Genomic DNA, 19492 nt, shown 5'->3' on the forward strand with positions numbered 1-19492 from the left:
CATTCACGTAAGAGACTAGACGTATAAGATTTCATGGGATTTAGCGATTAGGAGTGACAGATTGTTTGGTAAACGTATAGCATGTTCTATATGTTATAGTTATTTGAATGACTCTTACCATAATATGTTACGTTAACATACCAGGCACGTTCTCAGTTGGTTATTTATGCGTCATATAACGTACACTTATTCAGCCTGTTCACTATTCTTTATTTATCTTAAATTGCCTTTCAAATGTCTATTCTTGGTGTTGGCTTTTATCAAATAAATTTCCCCAAAAAATGAGACTTATACTCCAGTGCGACTTATGTTTTTTTCCTTCTTTATTATGCATTTTCGGCTGGTGCGACTTACAGTATACTCCGAAAAATACGGTACATGAACTGGAGTGAACTGTACCACTGTGTTCAAACTTTTCCAGTGATATATGCTACTATAATAATCCAAAGTAGGTCCACGTATGTTACGCTATCTGCACAAAACATCCACATCTTTACTTTGCATTACAAGTGACAAAGCACATTGCTGTTACCAATGGGTTACATTGCTAGATATAACTACTTAATTTTTTTTTAGAATATGCAATGGAAAAACAAAAAAGGTGCAGGCTAAAAATTACCCCTCGTTGCACTTCATTGATGAGGTTTTCCCAACGGCCTTGTTCACCAACAAAAGTCTTCAATCTAAAGTTAAGAGTGATGTTAAATGTTCATGCATCCATTTCTTCCATCATTTATAGTGTTCCCTCGATTATTGCAGGGGTCAAGTTGCAGTTCTTGTGGTAAAGTGAATTTCCATGATGAAGGGATGATATTTTTAACCTGACTCTCGCCAGATCCTTGTAGTTCGCCGAGCTTCACACAAGGATCTGGGCTCGGGGGCATTGCAAACTCCAAGTTAGCAAGAAATAATGAACCAATCAGGATCGCCGGGCGGGATTTCATAGATGTGACGTAGCGCCCAAGCGACTGTTTGATTCAAACAACAATGGCAGCACGCAGCGAGCAGTCGTGTGCTGACATTGATTCTGCATATTTTCTTTGCACAAACGACATCGATCGTCTACTGACGTTGCTGCGTCGTTTTCCCAGCGTCGCTCTCATCAGCGTCACAGGTTGATTTCGATGTGAGTGGTTGAAGTAGCACGTCATTCAAGATAACGGACAAGTGGTTTATCCAATCACATACAATTATTATTTTACAAGGCCCCGCCTTCTGAAATACATCTATTGAGAAGTTCCAGATCCTTGTGTGGAGCTCAGCGAACTACAAGGATCTGGCGAGACTCAGGTTCTGATATTTTATGATTTGTATGAATATTACTTGCATTTAAAGGGGAACTGCACTTTTCTTTTGCCTATCATTCACAGCCCCCATGTGAGACAGGAAGGTGTCTTTTTTTACGCAGTCCAAATTGTAAAATATGGCTCGTGCCAGACGACTAAAAATGAAGCTAATGGGAATCTTCTACTCCGCCTATAGAGCCCTCTAAAAAATACTCCATGTCGTGGCCTGAATTTCAACCAAGTATAAGAGACATTGTTTAAAAGAGCCAACGGCAAGGAAGTCATTTTAGTAACATGGTGCAACGATCATGCATTTATAACCAATTCTGTGTTATGTGTTTTATGTTGCACGATTGCACCAAGAAAAATTCCTAGTTGGTGAACTATTCTGATTGTGATTCAGAGCTAACTAGCATATACAGCCATTGACCTACTGAGCTGCTACGTCGCCTTTGAGTTGGTAAAAGTATGTGTTAGTTTATAAATCATGCCTCACACTTATATAGTACAAGGTTGTTTCCATAAACCGAGATGGTCAAGTTTTTATAATTTTTTTAAAATATTTGTTTACTTACAATGGTATATTAACTATTTATTAATTTACTGTTCTGCTACAGAGAACAAGGAAATGGGATACAATTGCTATGATATGAAAAGGAGGATTAAATAAGCGCCGTTTCTTCCTACTCCCTTTCTGACGTGCTGTAATGAAACTGGAAATATGTGATGCATTACATTGTATCGTATGCATGTTCAAAATAATCTGAAACTGAACTTTAGACATTAGGAGGACGTGCAACACGATACTAGTTTGCTCCCACTTTTTAATTTTTTACCTGAGGATTGAGGAATAATTCATCTAAAACAGGGAACACAAGTCTCGTGCTGAAAGATAAATATCCCATCAGTCGGCATCCCAGTGAGAGTGGACATTGTACGGTAAGTGATGGCTTTATATTGTTTGCATTTCTTGTGTAGCACTTAGCAATACTGCTACATGATGCTTAGTGTTTCACTAGTGCTTATTACTCGGCTATTAAAACTTGTAGCTCATCCTTCTATTCAGGCTCAGATCATCATTTGGACCAAGGTAGTCATAGATGCTCATTAAGTCTGCCATGATTAATACCAGTAGTTGTTGAAGGAAATAGTGAAGGTTGTGAAAAGAATGCGCTGCCGTAATGCTTAAAATAAATGTGCTAAGTACAGTAAATATTACATGCTATTATGAGTGTGCCTGTTAATACATTACATATACACTAACAGCGTGTATACAAAACAAAGGCTTTTGGATGTTCACTTGAAAGACTTTATAGTCAAAATAGGGATTGTGAATCATAGGCAAAATTCCTCAAAAAAGTTTTACTAATCTTACGTTTACGAACAAACAATACCATTAAAGGCCTACTGAAAGCCACTACTACCGACCACGCAGTCTGATAGTTTATATATCAATGATGAAATCTTAACATTGTAACACATGCCAATACGGCCGGGTTAGATTAGTAAAGTGCAATTTTAAATTTCCCGCGAAATATCCTGCTGTATCCTACGTTTGCGCGTGACGTCACGGATTGTAGCGGACATATTGGGACAGCATTGTGGCCAGCTATTAATTCGTCTGTTTTCATCGCAAAATTCCACAGTATTCTGGACATCTGTGTTGGTGAATCTTTTGCAATTTGTTTAATGAACAATGAAGACAGCAAAGAAGAAAGCTGTAGGTGGGATCCGTGTATTAGCGGCTGGCTGCAGCAACATAACCAGGAGGACTTTGAGTTGGATAGCAGACGCGCTACCGTGAGTACGCAGCTTTCTTCCAAACATTTGATCGCTTGCCCGTACGTGCGTGCCGCTATGTGCATGTCACGTACGTAATTTTGGGTAAATATATGTGCTGTATGAACTTTGCGGAGGTGAACGGTACTTTGGGCTGTGGGATTGAGTGTGTTGTGCGGGTGTTTGAGTTGTATTGGTGGGTTATATGGACGGGAGGGGGAGGAGTTTGTTATGCAGATTAATTTGTGGCATATTAAATATAAGCCTGGTTGTGTTGTGGCTAATAGAGTATATATATGTCTTGTGTTTATTTACTGTTTTAGTCATTCCTAGCTGAATATCAGGTCCCACCCGCCTCTCACAGCATCTTCCCTATCTGAATCGCTTCCACTGCCCTCTAATCCTTCACTCTCCCTTTCCTCATCCACGAATCTTTCATCCTCGCTCAAATTAATGGGGAAATCGTCGCTTTCTCGGTCTGAATCGCTCTCGCTGCTGGTGGCCATGATTGTAAACAATGTGCAGATGTGAGGAGCTCCACAACCTGTGACGTCACGCTACTTCCGGTACAGGCAAGGCTTTTTTTTTAATCAGCGACCAAAAGTTGCGAACTTTATAGTCGATGTTCTCTACTAAATCCTTTCAGCAAAAATATCGCAATATTGCGAAATGATCAAGTATGACACAGAAAGTACCTGCTATCCCCGTTTAAATAAGAACATTTCATTTCAGTAGGCCTTTAAAGATTACTCAACAGTTCGCAAATGCAGCTGGAAAAGTGTTGGAACATAAATGTTTAAGATAGACAAACGCCTTTTAAGTGCCTTTTAAGTGTAAAACATACACGGAGAATGTCTGCAAAATGTGGATGACAGAGCAAACAGACAATAAGGAAGCCTTTGGTGGTGTTTTTTTCTACCATAATTCTTACCATTAGTTATAAGTGATTAAACAGTACTGTCATTCAACAATGAGCTTTGAGTATGTGCTATTATGCCATCTAATGCTTACTTTTAAATCTGTGCAATGTAAAACATTGGTACAGTAATTGTTTTTCAATTGCTGTTGAAATCCTGTGCTTTTTTTAGGTAAATATTAGAACGATTTAAAACACTGTTGGCAAATTCATTAAATCACAAGTTAATTCAATGATATTAGAAAAAATAAGCCTCAAAACATTGCAACTTTAGCAGCAACTTTCTGAAAAAGCTGCAGCAAATTCAGGCAAATTAGACAATGGATTAAAAAAAAAAAACATCCTGGGAGGGACTGAAAATTAGTTTTCGGTTAATATCTTGGGTGTCTGGAACTGAACATTCTGAATGGGAAAATAATTTGAGTTTACTAATGTACTGTAACTGAGATGAACTACAAGCATGCAAAAAATGATGAAAGCTCCCAGTGGTCACCTTCAGGGCACAGAGGCCAGTCTGCAGGCCATGCCCGATTATGACAGTATCAGCGCTGATGAAGCTCAGCAGGGTCTTCTGCACATCGGAAAGAGAGGTGTGGTTGCCCCTCATCTCCTTCTCGCTGATCCCGGAGAACCTGTGGAGGTGCACACGGACATACGGGTCACAAGTAAAGAAAAGCCTTTCACCTCCCCGCTTGGCTTTCTTAATTAGCATGTCACCTGGTGTTATAGTCGATGACCTCGTTGTGTGGTTTGACGAAGGTGTCGTAAACCACTTGGAGGCTGGAGTTGACCACGGTCACTCTGGACAGCTCCCGACCGTGGATGGTGTAACACTTAACCGCAAGCAAAGAGCAGATTGAATGTGCTTAACGATGTAAAAACATGTCAAGAACATAATTAAAGTAAAATCTTGTAAAAATGTCCTGTGATGCAAAATTGTTTTTGTTTTTTTAATGACGTTATAACAGTGATAGGTTTATGAGCAAAATACTTTCTCCACTTTCGAGAGAAGAGGCGCTCAAGTTTTCTATGACAAAGGACATTATACCATCTTTGACCCACCCCGCATAAACGCTCACCATGTTTTTATTTATATACATATAGGCAGCACGGTGGAAGAGGGGTTAGTGCATCTGCCTCACAATACGAAGGTCCTGAGTAGTCCTGAGTTTAATCCCGGGCTCAGGATCTTTCTGTGTGGAGTTTGCATGTTCTCCCCATGACTGCGTGGGTTCCCTCCGGGTACTCTGGCTTCCTCCCATCTCCAAAGACATGCACCTGGGGATAGGTTGATTGGCAACACTAAATGGTCCCTAGTGTGTGAATGTGAGTGTGAATGTTGTCTGTCTATCTGTGTTGGCCCTCTTGGTACACAGCTGCATTGACTCTGGACTTGATGAAACAGTGGACCAACACCAGCAGCTGACATGGCTCCCCAAACCATTGCTGACAGTGAGAACTTCACATTGGATTTCAAGCAACTTGGATTTTGCTCCTCTCCAGCCTTCCTCCAGACTCTAGCGCCTTGACTGCCAAATGAATTACAAAACTTGCTTTCGTCTGAAAACAGGACTCTGGACCACTCTGCAACTGTCCAGTGCTTCTTTTCCATAGTCCAAGTCAGACGCTTCTAGAGATTTTAGAGCACTACATGCTTCCATCTGTTGAAAAGCTCTATGGAGATGATTTCATTTTCCAGCATAATCTGGCACCTGCCCACAGTGCCAAAACCACCAGTAACTGGTGTATTGACCATGGCATTACTGTCCTCGATTGGCCTGCCAACTCCCCTGCCCTGAACCCATAGAGAATTTGTGGGGTATTGTAAAGAAGAAGCTGAAAGACACCAGACCCAATAATGCAAATGAGCTAAAGACCGCTATTGAAGCATCCTGGGTATCCATAACACCTCAGCAATGCCACAGGCTGATTGCCTCCATGCCACGCCGCATTGATGCAGTAATCCGTGCAAAAGGATTTCCAACCAAGTACTGAGTGCATTAATTGACATTTTCAAATGTTTGATTTTGTTTTGCTGTTATAAATTTTTTTTTGTTTTGTACTTGGTCTGAGGAAATATTCAAATTTTTTGAGATGGGATTTTTGAATTTTCTTAAGCTGTGCCATAATCAGCAATATTAAAATAATAAAAGGCTTGCAATATTTCAGTTGATGTGTAATGAATCCAGAATGTATGACATTTTTTTTTTTTTTTAAATTGCATTACAGAAAATAAAGAACTTTATCACAATATTCTAATTTTCTGAGACAGTCCTGTATATATAACATTCAAAAAAAAAAAAACAGGCTTCGCTACACCTTTTAAAATAAAGGCAGCCATCTATCAGTCAGGTACAGACCTGTGTGGGGAAAGTATGACCATTTGAGCTGCGTACAGACCAAGAGTTCCTAACCAACCAACTTTTCTCCTACAGAGGGGTCCAGGGCCCACTCAAACATTAACACTGAATCAAAGCTGCAAGCGGCATTGAATGGGCCCTCGCACCCCCTTGCAACTCGGGGTTCACGCAAGTCCACAGGAACGCAGGACGCATGCGGTCACATCTTTCCCAATGTCACGGCGAGAGGTGGGAATCTTTGGCCACCTCACGATTCAGGAGCTATGATTCGATTATTTATGCATCTTTAAGTAATGTATAGTGATGCAGTTTTACATTTATTTTGATTTCACTAAACAAGAGTTTTAAAAACAGTGCATTTGTAATTAGAAAATCCCATCGCATTTATTAAATTAATGGAAATGTGTGCAAAACTGGAAAATAAGTTTTTTATAATAAAAAGGAGCTGGTCGGACTTCTCAGTGAGGTGGCTCGCTGCAGTCAGACACATTTTAGAACCATCTGCATGACTGTATTTACAATAAATACATCTATTATCAATTGACGTTTACTAATCGATTTTAAAATCATCCATGTCCGAATTGCGATGAGTCTAAAAATCTATGATTTCCTCCACCCAAAATAAAAAATTCAGGAAGATAGGACAAAGTGGAAAGAAGTTGCGACCGTTATAATTTGCCACCAAAAGGCGGTGATATTGGCGTCGATATCGATGTCTGATCAGTTCCCGACCTTGAAGCCTCAAATCAGTTTGGAAGGAGAGCTGATCATTTAACGTCAAGTTTGACGATTGATGGCGATGAGCAGTTTTTTTCCGCCAGGCTGCACCCAACCATGAATGGGTATTGACCCATCTAGAACTTCGAGGTATCATCATTTTAACCACTTCTTACCGTGATCGAACTATGTGGATCCACGTTACAAATGTAGAAAGCTTTGTGGCGAACCATCAGATCAAAGTTTGGTGCAATGTCAGGCCCACATCTTATGACATAGGCAAAATTCCTTCGCAATTTATCATCGCCTATCTGTGTAGTGTCTGTCATTTTAACCGTGGCTTATTTGGTCAAAGTCCCTAAGAGGAGTTTGTTAAAATACGACCCCTGTTTTTGGTCTAAAAATGGCCAACAAAACCAAGGTAGCAGACTTTGTTTTCAAATATGGGGTCTTGAGACTTTTACGTGTCTTGTCATGATTGACGTCTACAGAAATTTTCGGGACAGTACGTGAAACTAGTGGAAGGTTCCAATGTTTTCTCCTTTTCAAGGGGGCGCTACAGAGTCATTTTTGACATTTTGTGTTTGGAACCACGAAAATATATAATTGTTTGCAGGACCGGATGCGCTCGCAAAAATTGGTGAGTTTTTGTGCATGTTAAGTGCTTCTAAAGGCAATCCAAGAGGGAGATCATGTTAAACGAAGCAATTCTAATAGGGCCTTAATTAGTAATCCAACTATTGATTTTAACCATATTCATTAATTATATCTAACCTACCTACCGTTTACAACCTTGTCAAATGATATGAAAACAAACAAAGATTAACACAAACTTTAGGTTAACGTGATTGGAAAAATAAGTACTAACTAAGTATACTGCATAAGAAGGAACTCAAATCACTAACAAAATACAATTATGTTGTGCTAAAATCAACCAAAATTAATAATGAATATGTAACCAAACTATAACTAAACTGCCAATAAACTTAAAGAGCAAAGGGAAATACAGCTTTACCACTTTAGTCTTAATTTTTGCGCTTAATAAATATGTGACTTGAGCTCCAGACCTCTTCTGTTTGATAGTCATTACTGCTGCAAATGGCGTAAACTTGTTTTACAACTGGAATACCGCTGCCACACACACACACACACACACACACACACACTTACACACACACACACACATATACACACATATTAACTATGGTTGAAAAACACTGGTATAGACTAACCAAGCATGTTGCTGTTAAAAATCAAGTACAAGGTTGGCACTGTAGCAAACATAGCTATGCTAGTGTTGCCAACATTTGTCCTCCTTTCCCACTTCTTAATGTGACGCATGGCATCCATTATATTGCACAAGTGCAAAGTATACAATGGAACCTTGATTTACGAACCCCTCTTTTGCAAACTTTTAGATCGAGCTAAATATGCCTCCTTGTGTGAACCACGTCTGCGTATGAACACTTCTTTCTGTCATTTATTTTGTCACGCCTGCAGGCAAAAATCAGGGCACAGCCATCTGCATTACTTGCTGCCCAATACACAGTACTGCATTTAGTTTTTTCTCCCCCCTTTGACAAGTTTTTGCAAACTCAAAATGAGTCCCAAAAATTTAGACCAGGGTTAAAAGAAGGGATTCACTGTGGAGTTCCAAAAAAAATAAAAAAAATAAGACTAATTGCGAGGAGTACATTAATGGTGTTCACAAGTATGGAAGAAAGTACAAAGAAGAAGAATTATGAGAAAAACTTCCAACCTTATTGAAAATATTCTTCATCTCAGTATGTTAATGACTGAATTAATTAATTATATATTACAAACTGTTGTATATACTAATTCATAGATGTTATTTTATCATATAAAAAGGTCAGTAAATGATTTTATATAATTGTAAACGCTTTGAAGTGGGAAAGGGGTAGGATTAAATAAGCTTTGCTTCTTCCTACTCCTTTTCGGGCATGATGTAAATGAAATGATATGAAATTGTGTGATGTATTATGATGTAAATGTGTTCATGTTCGAAATAAACTAAAAGAAAGAAAGAAAAGAAAGAAAGAATTGATGAAGCATGCTTCATACCACAGCAAGTTTTAATAGAGATAAGACCACACTTCTCAGTGGCCTTGTGGTTAGAGTGTCCGCCCTGAGATCGGTAGGTTGTGAGTTCAAACCCCGGCCGAGTCATACCAAAGACTATAAAAATGGGACCCATTACCTCCCTGCTTGGCACTCAGCATCAAGGGTTGGAATTGGGGGTTAAATCACCAAAAATGATTCCCGGGCGCGGCACCGCTGCTGCCCACTGCTCCCCTCACCTCCCAGGGGGTGAACAAGGGGATGGGTCAAATGCAGAGGACAAATTTCACCACACCTAGTGTGTGTGTGACAATCATTGGTACTTTAACTTAACTTTGTTGGAAAAGTCAGCAAAAGTCCCCAAAATACCTACCCAGGTTCGAGTCCCACAAGTCCCGGGATGCCCAAAATGTCCAAATTGCACCCAGCCAAGTCCCACGGGAAGGCTGTGTGTGTCTCTCGCTCCCTCCCCCGGCGCCGCTGTAAACAGTCCGGGCCGGGGAGACGAGCGGTCCGGTAGCTTCCGAAGCACTCCGCCGAAGGACCGAGTGACAATACAAAACTGTGGTGCACTGGACCCCAGCGCTGATACTCCGACAGAGAGTCGCTGGGCGAATCGGACGTGTAAAACATGTTAGTCGGGATGTTAGCCCGTTCGGGGCCAATTGTGCTACCGTAACTAAATTCCACTCCTCCCGTTGGCTCCAGACAGAGACGATTTTTGTTATTTGGGTCCAAAATAGCTCTTTCAACGTTCTGGGTTGCCTACCCCTGCGTTAGTGGAAAAGCGGCAAATGAGTGAAAGCGACAGAAACGTTGCCATGGAGACTGATTTATTTACTTAATTCTCATTTAGTTCATTTATATTTTGGTTTTATTTTGTGTTGAAAATAAAAATAGACATTTAAAAATATGTTTTTTTAAGAAATCTTTTGCAACTCCCCGCTCCCCCAGACTCTGCATCCAGTGGCCCCCAGGTAAATTGAGTTTGAGAGCCCTGCTCTTGAAGCATGCACATGGTGATTTATCTACTTAATTTTCATTTGTCGGTTAATTGTCTTATCGAAATCGGCTCAGGCCGATTTATGAGAAGTGATAACATACTGGGTGTCCTCCAAAACCTACTATCATCTAAACTTCTACAAGACTTAAAAATAATCAAAAAGTTACCATTTCACAGTCGAGTGCGTAGATTCCTGGGCAGCTGACATCTGTGGGACTTTTTGGGACTGTCCATTTGAATCCTTCCAGGCTGAAGGAATCGTGTACATGCAACTGTAGTAAAAAGAAGTGACAAATGAGCAACAAAAGGAGTCTTTTAGGCCAACATGAAGCAGGTGGTTGACGACCGCACCTTAAAAAGTTGGCATCCGGGTGCGCCCATGACTCCCTGACAGCAGCTGTAGCGCGTCTCCACCCCACCTGGCACTGTGGCATGAAAACCAAGTCAAATAGCGCCAACGACATTGTGTTTTATGGATTAGAGGAGGGAACTAATGACCTCTGTTCTCCACTCCTTTGCCATAGTGATAATTGCACTCCTCTGTGCGGGTGTGTTTGCCCGTTTTGCCAACAGAGTATGTCGCTCCACATCGACAGCAAATCCTCTTGAAGGCTGTTCAGAGGCACAAAAAGGCCCTCATGAAAGGCCAAACACAAATGGAAACAAAATGGCATGCAGGTCAAAGGCGCCCTCTGGTGATAGAGAAAAATTACTGCAATAAGTCTGTCCAACGCTCTCTTACGGTCATTGTTGCCCTTCTTGTTGTCCGCAAAAAGGACAGCACAGCCGGCCTTCTGCGGGTGTTGCACAGGGTAGTTGCTTTCAATCAGCTGCTCCTCCGTCAGAATGTAATCCCTCAAAATCTCATACAAAGATGTGTCGTCTGCCACGGAAAAGAACACGCATCAGAATCATTGCCTGAATGGATGAATTAGGGGTATCCCGGTACAACTGTTCAATACGATATCGCTGTAGGAGACTTAAATATTGGCTGATGAAAATATCCTGATACAATATTAGCACAAATCATAGTACAAGCTTTCATTATTTTGTAGTGTGGAATGTTAGAAAAGGCTTGGTCAAGGAAATGAGTCAAGAGCGTCTGGAATGGACTTGCCCGGTCTTTAAATTGAAATGGAGTGGTAATTTTTATTGGCCACACCTAGTGAGCCCGATAAACCAAAGTTAAAATCATGACGCAGTAAGTATGTTTGTTACTGGATACTCTAATACACTTCTGCCGTGGAAACTTAGTATGTCCAAGTAATATGCAACTATAATTTGATACTTGCTTGTATTGACAATTAAAGGGGAACTGCACTTTTTATTATTTTGCCTATCATTCACAAAATCTCTGAGACAAAAACACATGTTCTCTATCTATTCCACTTAAAGCCCTCTAAAAAATATCAAAAAACTGCCAACAAGCTCATCGAGAGAATGCCAAGAGAGTGCAAACAGAAATCAGAGCAAAGGGTGGCTATTTTGAAGAAACTACAATATAAAACATGTTTTCAGTTATTTCACCTTTTTTGTTAAGTACCGTATTTTCCGCACTACAAGGCGCACCTAAAATCCTCCAATTTTGTCAAAAGCTGACAGTGCGCCTTATAATCCGGTGCGCCTTATATATGGACCAATATTGGGCCACAACAAACCTAAACTTCATTTTCATAAAGTTTAGGTCTCGCAACTACGGTAAGCAGCCGCCAACTTCGTTTTCCCCCAGTCATATATCCCAGCATGCACCGCGCTTCTTCTTCTTCTACGGGGGCGGCTGCTTACCGTAGATGAAGTTCTTCTACAGTAAGCAGCCGCCCCCGTAGAAAAAGAAGCGCGCGGTGCATGCTGGGATATATGACTGCGCGAGGCGTGCCGTTTTGATTTCCATTTGTTTGTTTATGTAAAGACCCCAAAATGGCGCCTATTAATAGACACGCTTACGACGCAGAGTTTAAACTTAAGACGATCAGTCACGCAGTAGAACACGGGAATAGAGCAGCAGCGACACCGACTCCATTAATGACGACTTCGACGAGACGGATGCCGGGCATTTTGGATGCCGTATTCGCCCAACTGTTTAATTCAGACACTGAAGAAGAAGAATTCGAGGGATTTGTGGATGAGGAATAACTTCATAAAGTGAGCTTTACATGTTTATTTTGTGTGTTGTGACATTAACGTTTGAGCAACGTTGAGTTATTGATATATTGTTATTGCTCTGCACTATTTCGAGTGTTACTATATTGTGATTGCACTAACGTTTGATTTACCGTAACAGTATCACTGTTTTTTACGTGTTTATTGAATCAGGGTAAAGTTCCCCTCCACTATGTGATATAAATGTTGCACTACTGTTATACCTTGCTGTTAAAAGATAAACAAAACACCACGTCACCGACTTTACCTCGGGGAAAATAATAAAACAGCTGTTTATTCATTTTGGGAGTGAACAGAGTTGTCAGAACGCTGGTTTGTAATCTATTAATAAAGTTTGACTGACCTGACTGTTTTGTTGACATTCCCTTTAGCGCAGCTCCATCTAATGGATGCATAGGTGCGCTTTATAATCCGGTGCGCCTTATATATGCACAAAGTTTTGAAATATGCCATTCATTGAAGGTGCGCTTTATAATCCGGTGCGCCTTACAGTGCGGAAAATATGGTACATAACTCCGCGTGTTCATTATTTTTTGACACCACTATCATTCAATACTCTTTTTCTGCTGACATTGGACTGATATACAATATCAATATCGGATCAGGACACCCCTAAATGGATAAATTAATGAATATGCACAAGTAAATATCACCGTTTCCCCTGAGCTTCTTCCGGTTGAGTGGAATATTTCCTTTGTGGGTTTTGCTGTTGACTTTATCCTCATCTGCATCAGCAAAAAGGAGAATCAGCAAAGTCAGCAAAACACATCATTTAACCCCCCCCAACCTCCCAGGAGTCTTTCACCTTTGGCGGCAACGGGTTTTTTCAACCTCTTAAGCACGTTCACAGCAACGCTCAGATACTTCAGTTTGTTGCTGCTACGATTGTACAGCGCCTTCTCCTCGGCCAGCGCCTGTCAATCAAATGACGGGGTGGTAAAACGGAGCGTCACCATGGACTCGGAGGCGCACCGGCTTACCTTTTCAAAGGCCTCGTTGACATTGGTGGTGGTGGCGAGGAAGGCCTCCATGAACATGGTGACATAGCGCTGTCTGACATCATGAGGGACTTTGTCTCTGCTCGCCTCGCCCTGCGCCTTCCCCTTTCGCTTGGAGGCTACCGGCTTTCAAAGAAAACAACTCAGTAGTGTGGAATTTTTAAAAGATTTTACACGCATTCGTACCTTAGTGGCGGCTTGTCCGTTTGTGCTACTGGCGGCGGTTGAAAGCAGTGATGACACTGATGGCTGAAAAGGTCTACGTGCAGCGGGGGGAATGAGCAGAGGCGCGCCCGCGCGATACCTTGGCGTGCTCAAAACAGCGGGCGACGTGAACGTGGGGGGCCTGACTGTGACTGAGCTTGTATGCACTCGAGTGATGGGCGTAAGAACGGAGGAGACCACACTGCAGGCAGAGGTGAGCGGGATGGTGCCCTGAGGGAGGATCAGGCGCAGGTTATTGCCCACGTTGAGCACAGCCGAGCCCAGAGGAACATAGTTGACTGCTGTGAGGACAGAGCATTTCGTTAATAATCTGTTATCAAACCATTTCTCTGTATAGTATTTAAAAGGCCTACTGAAATAAAATGTTTTTATTTAAACGGGGATAGCAGATCCATTCTATGTGTCATACTTGATCATTTTGCGATATTGCCATATTTTTGCTGAAAGGATTTAGTAGAGAACGACGATAAAGGTCGCAACTTTTGGTCGCTGATAAAAAAAAAAAAAAGTCTTGCCTATACCGGAAGTAGCGTGACGTCACCGGAGGAAGGACTCCTCACATTACCCCATTGTTTACAATGCAGCGAGAGATTCGGACCGAGAAAGCGACAATTACCCCATTAATTTGAGCGAGGATGAAAGATTCGTGGATGAGGAACGTGAGAGTGAAGGACTACAGTGCAGTGCGTTATCTTTTTTTCGCTCTGACCGTAACTTAGGTACAAGGGTTCATTGGATTCCACACTCTCCTTTTTCTATTGTGGATCACGGATTTGTATTTTAAACCACCTCGGATACTATATCCTCTTGAAAATGAGAGTCGAGAACGCGAAATGGACATTCACAGTGACTTTTATCTCCACGACAATACATCGGCGAAGCTCTTTAGCTACTGAGCTAATGTGATAGCATCGGGCTCAAATGCAGATAGGAATAAAATAAATAAATCCCTGACTGGAAGGATAGACAGAAGATCAACAATACTATTAAACCATGGACATGTAACAACACGGTTAATAATTCCCAGTTTGGCGAAGCTTAACAATGCTGTTGCTAACAACGCCATTGGAGCTAACTTGGCTACGGGACCTCACAGAGCTATGATAAAAACAGTGCTCCACCTGCGCCAGCCCTCATCTGCTCATCAACACCCGTGCTCACCTGCGTTCCAGCGATCGACGGAAGGACGAAGGACTTCACCCGATCATTCGTGCGGTCGGCGGCTAGAGTCGGCTAGCGCGTCTGCTATCCAAGTCAAAGTCCCCCTTGTTGTGTTGCTACAGCCAGCCGCTAATACACCGATCCCACCTACACCTTTCTTTTTTGAAGTCTTCATTGTTTATTAAACAAATTGCAAAAGATTCACCAACACAGATGTCCAGAATACTGTGGAATTTTGAGATGAAAACAGAGCTTTTTTGTATTGGATTCAATGGGGTACCAATACTTCCGTTTCAACGATTGACGTCACGCGCATACGTCATCATATATAGATGTTTTCAACCGGAAGTTTAGCGGGAAATTTAAAATTGCACTTTATAAGTTAACCCGGCCGTATTGGCATGTGTTGCAATGTTAAGATTTCATCATTGATATATAAACTATCAGACTGCGTGGTCGGTAGTAGTGGCTTTCAGTAGGCCTTTAAAGTTGCCCATTAATCCATAAATGACTAATGATTTTCTAAGAGTGATGTGTATCCCTAGATCACGTGTGTCAAACTAATTTTATGTGGCCTGCAAAGGCCTGGAATTACCATGTGTCTATTTGTTTCTAAATGTAGTCAACTTTCTATTTGGACAGAAAAAAAATACATGTACTGTATGCAATTTCCTATTTCAAACTTAATCTAAATATTGCAACAAATATTATCGCACATTCCAACCATCAAAATAAGTACCGTATTTTCCGCACTATAAGGCGCACCTAAAAATCTCCAATTTCCTCCAAAAGCTGACAGTGCGCCTTATAATCCGGTGCGCCTTATATATGGACCAATATTGAGCCACAACAGGTCTCGCAACTACGGTAACTACGCCGACTTCATTTTCCAAGAAGCACTTCTATGGGGGAAAATTAAGTCGGCGGCTGCTTACCGTAGAAGAAGAACTTCTTCTTCTACGAGGGAAAATGAAGTCCCGTAGTTGCGAGACCTAAACTTTATGTAAAGACCCAAAAATGGCTCCTATTAAGAGACGCACTTACGACGCAGAGTTTAAACTCAAGGCGATCAGTCACGCAGTAGAACATGGGAATAGAGCAGCAGCGAGAGAATTTTAAATTAACGAATTAATGGTGCGGAAGTGGAGGAAGCAACATGATGACCTGCGCCAAGTAAAGAAGACTAAACAGCGTTTCTGAGGGAACAAAGCGAGATGGCTACAGTTGGAGGACAAACTGGAACAGTGGGTTGTTGAACAGAGAGCAGCAAGTAGAAGTGTCAGTACGATCACTATTTGTTTTGTTGACATTCCCTTTAGCGCAGCTCCATCTAATGGATGCATAACGTAACCCCAGCCTAAAAACACAAAACAAAAAATGTGTAATATTGTTTTTCCATTTACAGTAATACACCGTAAAAACGACCATAGATTATACAGTAAAACAGTGGTACTGTTATCCCATTTACATTGTAAAAAACATGGTACATTTTATGGTAAAACTTCGACAGCTAAACATTAGTCTCAAATCTACATGTTTTTCTTACAGTGTACGTAAAAATATATATAACAATAAAAAATTGTATAATGAAGCAACTTCAAATGTGTATATCATTCACTGTTACAAGTGGCCCTCTGAGGGCAGCCATAACTGTGATGTGGCCCCCAATTAAAACAATTTTGACACCCCTGCCCTAGATGAACCTCCCTAGTGTATATGCCCACTTCATGAGGACTGGCTTCACTACGCATTCCTAAAACAAAAGCCTGGAGCTCTGCAAACTATCCATCAATCAGCTCCAGACATGTGAGCTCCAAGTGATTTCTAAACTAGCATGAAGTTGCTATCAAAATTGTCATGTTGGCACTCTAGCACACATAGCTATGCTAATGTTGCTCATGTTTGTGTCTTCCTGTCCTACTCCTTGATGTTACGTTGTTGTATGTGATATATAGTATGGCAGCTATATGTTGGACAAGTGCACGGTTACTGTGCGTAGTACTATCCCTCCTTTATCGCTGTTCATTGGTTCATTGACCGTAGTCAATACATTTTCGTGAATTAAAAGGGTATTCAAATTTAAATATGTTCATCGCGAGAGCATTAACAAACTGTTTATGACCTTCTAAACATGGGGTTTCAAACACTATGAGAGCTCTCGAGCATTGAAGTACCACCCACACGGTCACCTTTACACGCCTGGCTGAGGCTGAATAGAATTCACTTCATGATCCTGAACAGCTTGCTCTGATTGGTTTGGTCTCATCTATTGGTCAATACTACTCAAGTATTGGTATTTCTAGTTCATTTAGCCAGTTCAATATGCTTCACTTAAGCCAAAAATACCTTTAAAATAACATTTTGATGACCAAAAACCTGCAGTAGAGTCAAGCTACAAACTTTGAATTGCGATGTGGAGAGGGAAGACTACAGACAAAGCGGTTTGTTCCTACTAAGGCTTACTAAATGCACTTTTGAGAAGTAATCAAGGGTGTTTGACCCTTCGAGTACACTACTGTGGCACCGCTGACACTTGTTTAAAAGTGGTAAACAAAAACTATTAAGACGGAGTTCTAAAGAGCTACAAGTTAAAGCAAAATGCAAAGACAACAAACTCTTGTTGTGTTGAGCAGCAGGTGGAGTGTTGACAGCGACTGGGACAGAAGCAGTCAATGGGCTCTCTGGCTTCCTCGGACCGATGGACGAGAGGAACGATTGGCCTCCTTTCACGGAGGCGGTCAACATGGACGCCTTCTGCTGAATCTGCTGAATCTTTGGCGCGGCGGCGAGCTGGGAGGCTGTGAATGCCGGCGTCGGTCCTCGCAGAGGAACAAGGACTAGTGGTTGTGGTCTCCTCTTGGCCACTGGCAGCTGAAGAGAAGGATGTTGATGAAGGTTTTACAATTTGATCATGAAGTGTTGCATCTTATTCATTGGATTTTAGAGCACTTCTGTGTTAGATTTCATTTTGTCAGTCCACCCCACAACAAGAGGATAGAGAAAAATCTAAAATGTTTTGACTACAATTGCGGCCACTGACATCACAACTGAGAAAGTTAGTCCGATTTTACTCCACAAGATGAAAGAGACATGTTTGAGAGTAGAGATGTCCGATAACATCGGACTGCCATTATCGGCCGATAAATGCTTTAAAATGTGATATCGGAAATTATCTGTATCGGTTTCAAAAAGTAAAACGCCGCTGTACGAAGTGGTACACGGACGTAGGGAGAAGTACAGAGCGCCAATAAACCTTAAGGGCACTGCCTTTGCATGCCGGCCCAATCACATAATACCTACGGCTTTTCAAACACAAGTGAATGAAACACATACTTGGTCAACAGCCATACAGGTCACACTGAGGGTTGACTTATAAACAACTTTAACACTGTCACAAATATGCGCCACACTGTGAACCCACACCAAACAAGAATGACAAACACATTTCGGGAGTACATCCGCACCGCAACAACATAAACAAAACAGAACAAATACCCAGAACCACCTGCAGCACTAACTCTTCCGGGACGCTACAATACCGACACTTTGCACTTTGTGACTTCAATAATAAATATGGCAGTGCCATGTTGGCATTTTTTTTTCCATAACTTGAGTTGATTTATTTTGGAGAACCTTGTTACATTGTTTAATGCATCCAGCGGGGCATCACAACAAAATTAGGCATAATAATGTGTTAATTCCACGACTGTATATATCGGTATCGCATACTTGCCAACCTTGAGACCTCCGATTCCGGGAGGTGGGGAGTGGGGGTGTGGTTGGGGGCGTGGTTAAGAGGGTAGGAGTATATTTACAGCTAGAATTCACCAACTCGAGTATTTTATATATATACACTACCGTTCAAAAGTTTGGGGTCACCCAAACAATTTTGTGGAATAGCCTTCATTTCTAAGAACAAGAATAGACTGTCGAGTTTCAGATAAAAGTTCTCTTTTTCTGGCCATTTTGAGCATTTAATTGACCCCACAAATGTGATGCTCCAGAAACTCAATCTGCTCAAAGGAAGGTCAGTTTTGTAGCTTCTGTAACGAGCTAAACTGTTTTCAGATGTGTGAACATGATTGCACAAGGGTTTTCTAATCATCAATTAGCCTTCTGAGTCAATGAGCAAACACATTGTACCATTAAAACACTGGAGTGATAGTTGCTGGAAATGGGCTCTATACACCTATGTAAATATTGCACCAAAAACCAGACATTTGCAGCTAGAATAGTCATTTACCACATTAGCAATGTATAGAGTGTACTTCTTTAAAGTTAAGACTAGTTTAAAGTTATCTTCATTGAAAATGTGACCCCAAACTTTTGAACGGTAGTATATATATATATATATATATATATATATATATATATATATATATATATATATATATATATATATATATATATATATATATATATATATATATATATATATATATATATATATATATATATATATATATATATATATATATATATATATATATATATATATATATATATATATATAGATTTATCCTGTGTTGGCAACTTGTTCAGGGTGTACCCCGCCTTCCGCCCGATTGTAGCTGAGATAGGCTCCAGCACCCCCGCGACCCAGAAGGGAATAAGCGGTAGAAAATGGATGGATGGATACATATAGATAAAAGAAAGACTTGAATTTCAGTGTTCCGGAGGCTATCCAGTAGATGGCAGTATTGTCCCGTTTAAGAGTGTCACAACATTGCTGTTTACGGCAGACAAACTGCTTTACGGTAGAAGAAAACGTGACTGCTGTTGTGTGTTGTTACCGCGCTGGGAGGACG

At 41.0% G+C, this 19492-nt stretch overlaps 1 protein-coding gene across 3 annotated transcripts in view; it reads right to left on the minus strand.

Annotated features, from left to right (window-relative positions):
* LOC133632570 (RNA exonuclease 1 homolog) overlaps nucleotides 1–19492 on the minus strand; it is a 34442-nt gene that overhangs the window by 1172 nt on the left and 13778 nt on the right. For 2 of the 3 annotated variants that reach the window (XM_062025045.1, XM_062025044.1), the window contains 11 exons: nucleotides 17300–17555; nucleotides 13485–13804; nucleotides 13281–13424; nucleotides 13106–13214; nucleotides 12954–13025; nucleotides 10883–11023; nucleotides 10639–10752; nucleotides 10492–10565; nucleotides 10308–10412; nucleotides 4699–4814; nucleotides 4475–4613 (listed from right to left, as the gene is read on the minus strand). In XM_062025045.1, the coding sequence (XP_061881029.1) occupies nucleotides 4475–4613; nucleotides 4699–4814; nucleotides 10308–10412; nucleotides 10492–10565; nucleotides 10639–10752; nucleotides 10883–11023; nucleotides 12954–13025; nucleotides 13106–13214; nucleotides 13281–13424; nucleotides 13485–13804; nucleotides 17300–17555 (1590 nt within the window). Of the gene's footprint in view, nucleotides 1–4218; nucleotides 4384–4474; nucleotides 4614–4698; nucleotides 4815–10307; nucleotides 10413–10491; nucleotides 10566–10638; nucleotides 10753–10882; nucleotides 11024–12953; nucleotides 13026–13105; nucleotides 13215–13280; nucleotides 13425–13484; nucleotides 13805–17299; nucleotides 17556–19492 lie in introns of those variants that run through there. The other variant, XM_062025046.1, reaches the window with a different exon arrangement.

Source organism: Entelurus aequoreus, linkage group LG17, assembly GCF_033978785.1.
Source record: "Entelurus aequoreus isolate RoL-2023_Sb linkage group LG17, RoL_Eaeq_v1.1, whole genome shotgun sequence".
In the NCBI taxonomy this organism is placed as follows: Eukaryota; Metazoa; Chordata; class Actinopteri; order Syngnathiformes; family Syngnathidae; genus Entelurus; species Entelurus aequoreus.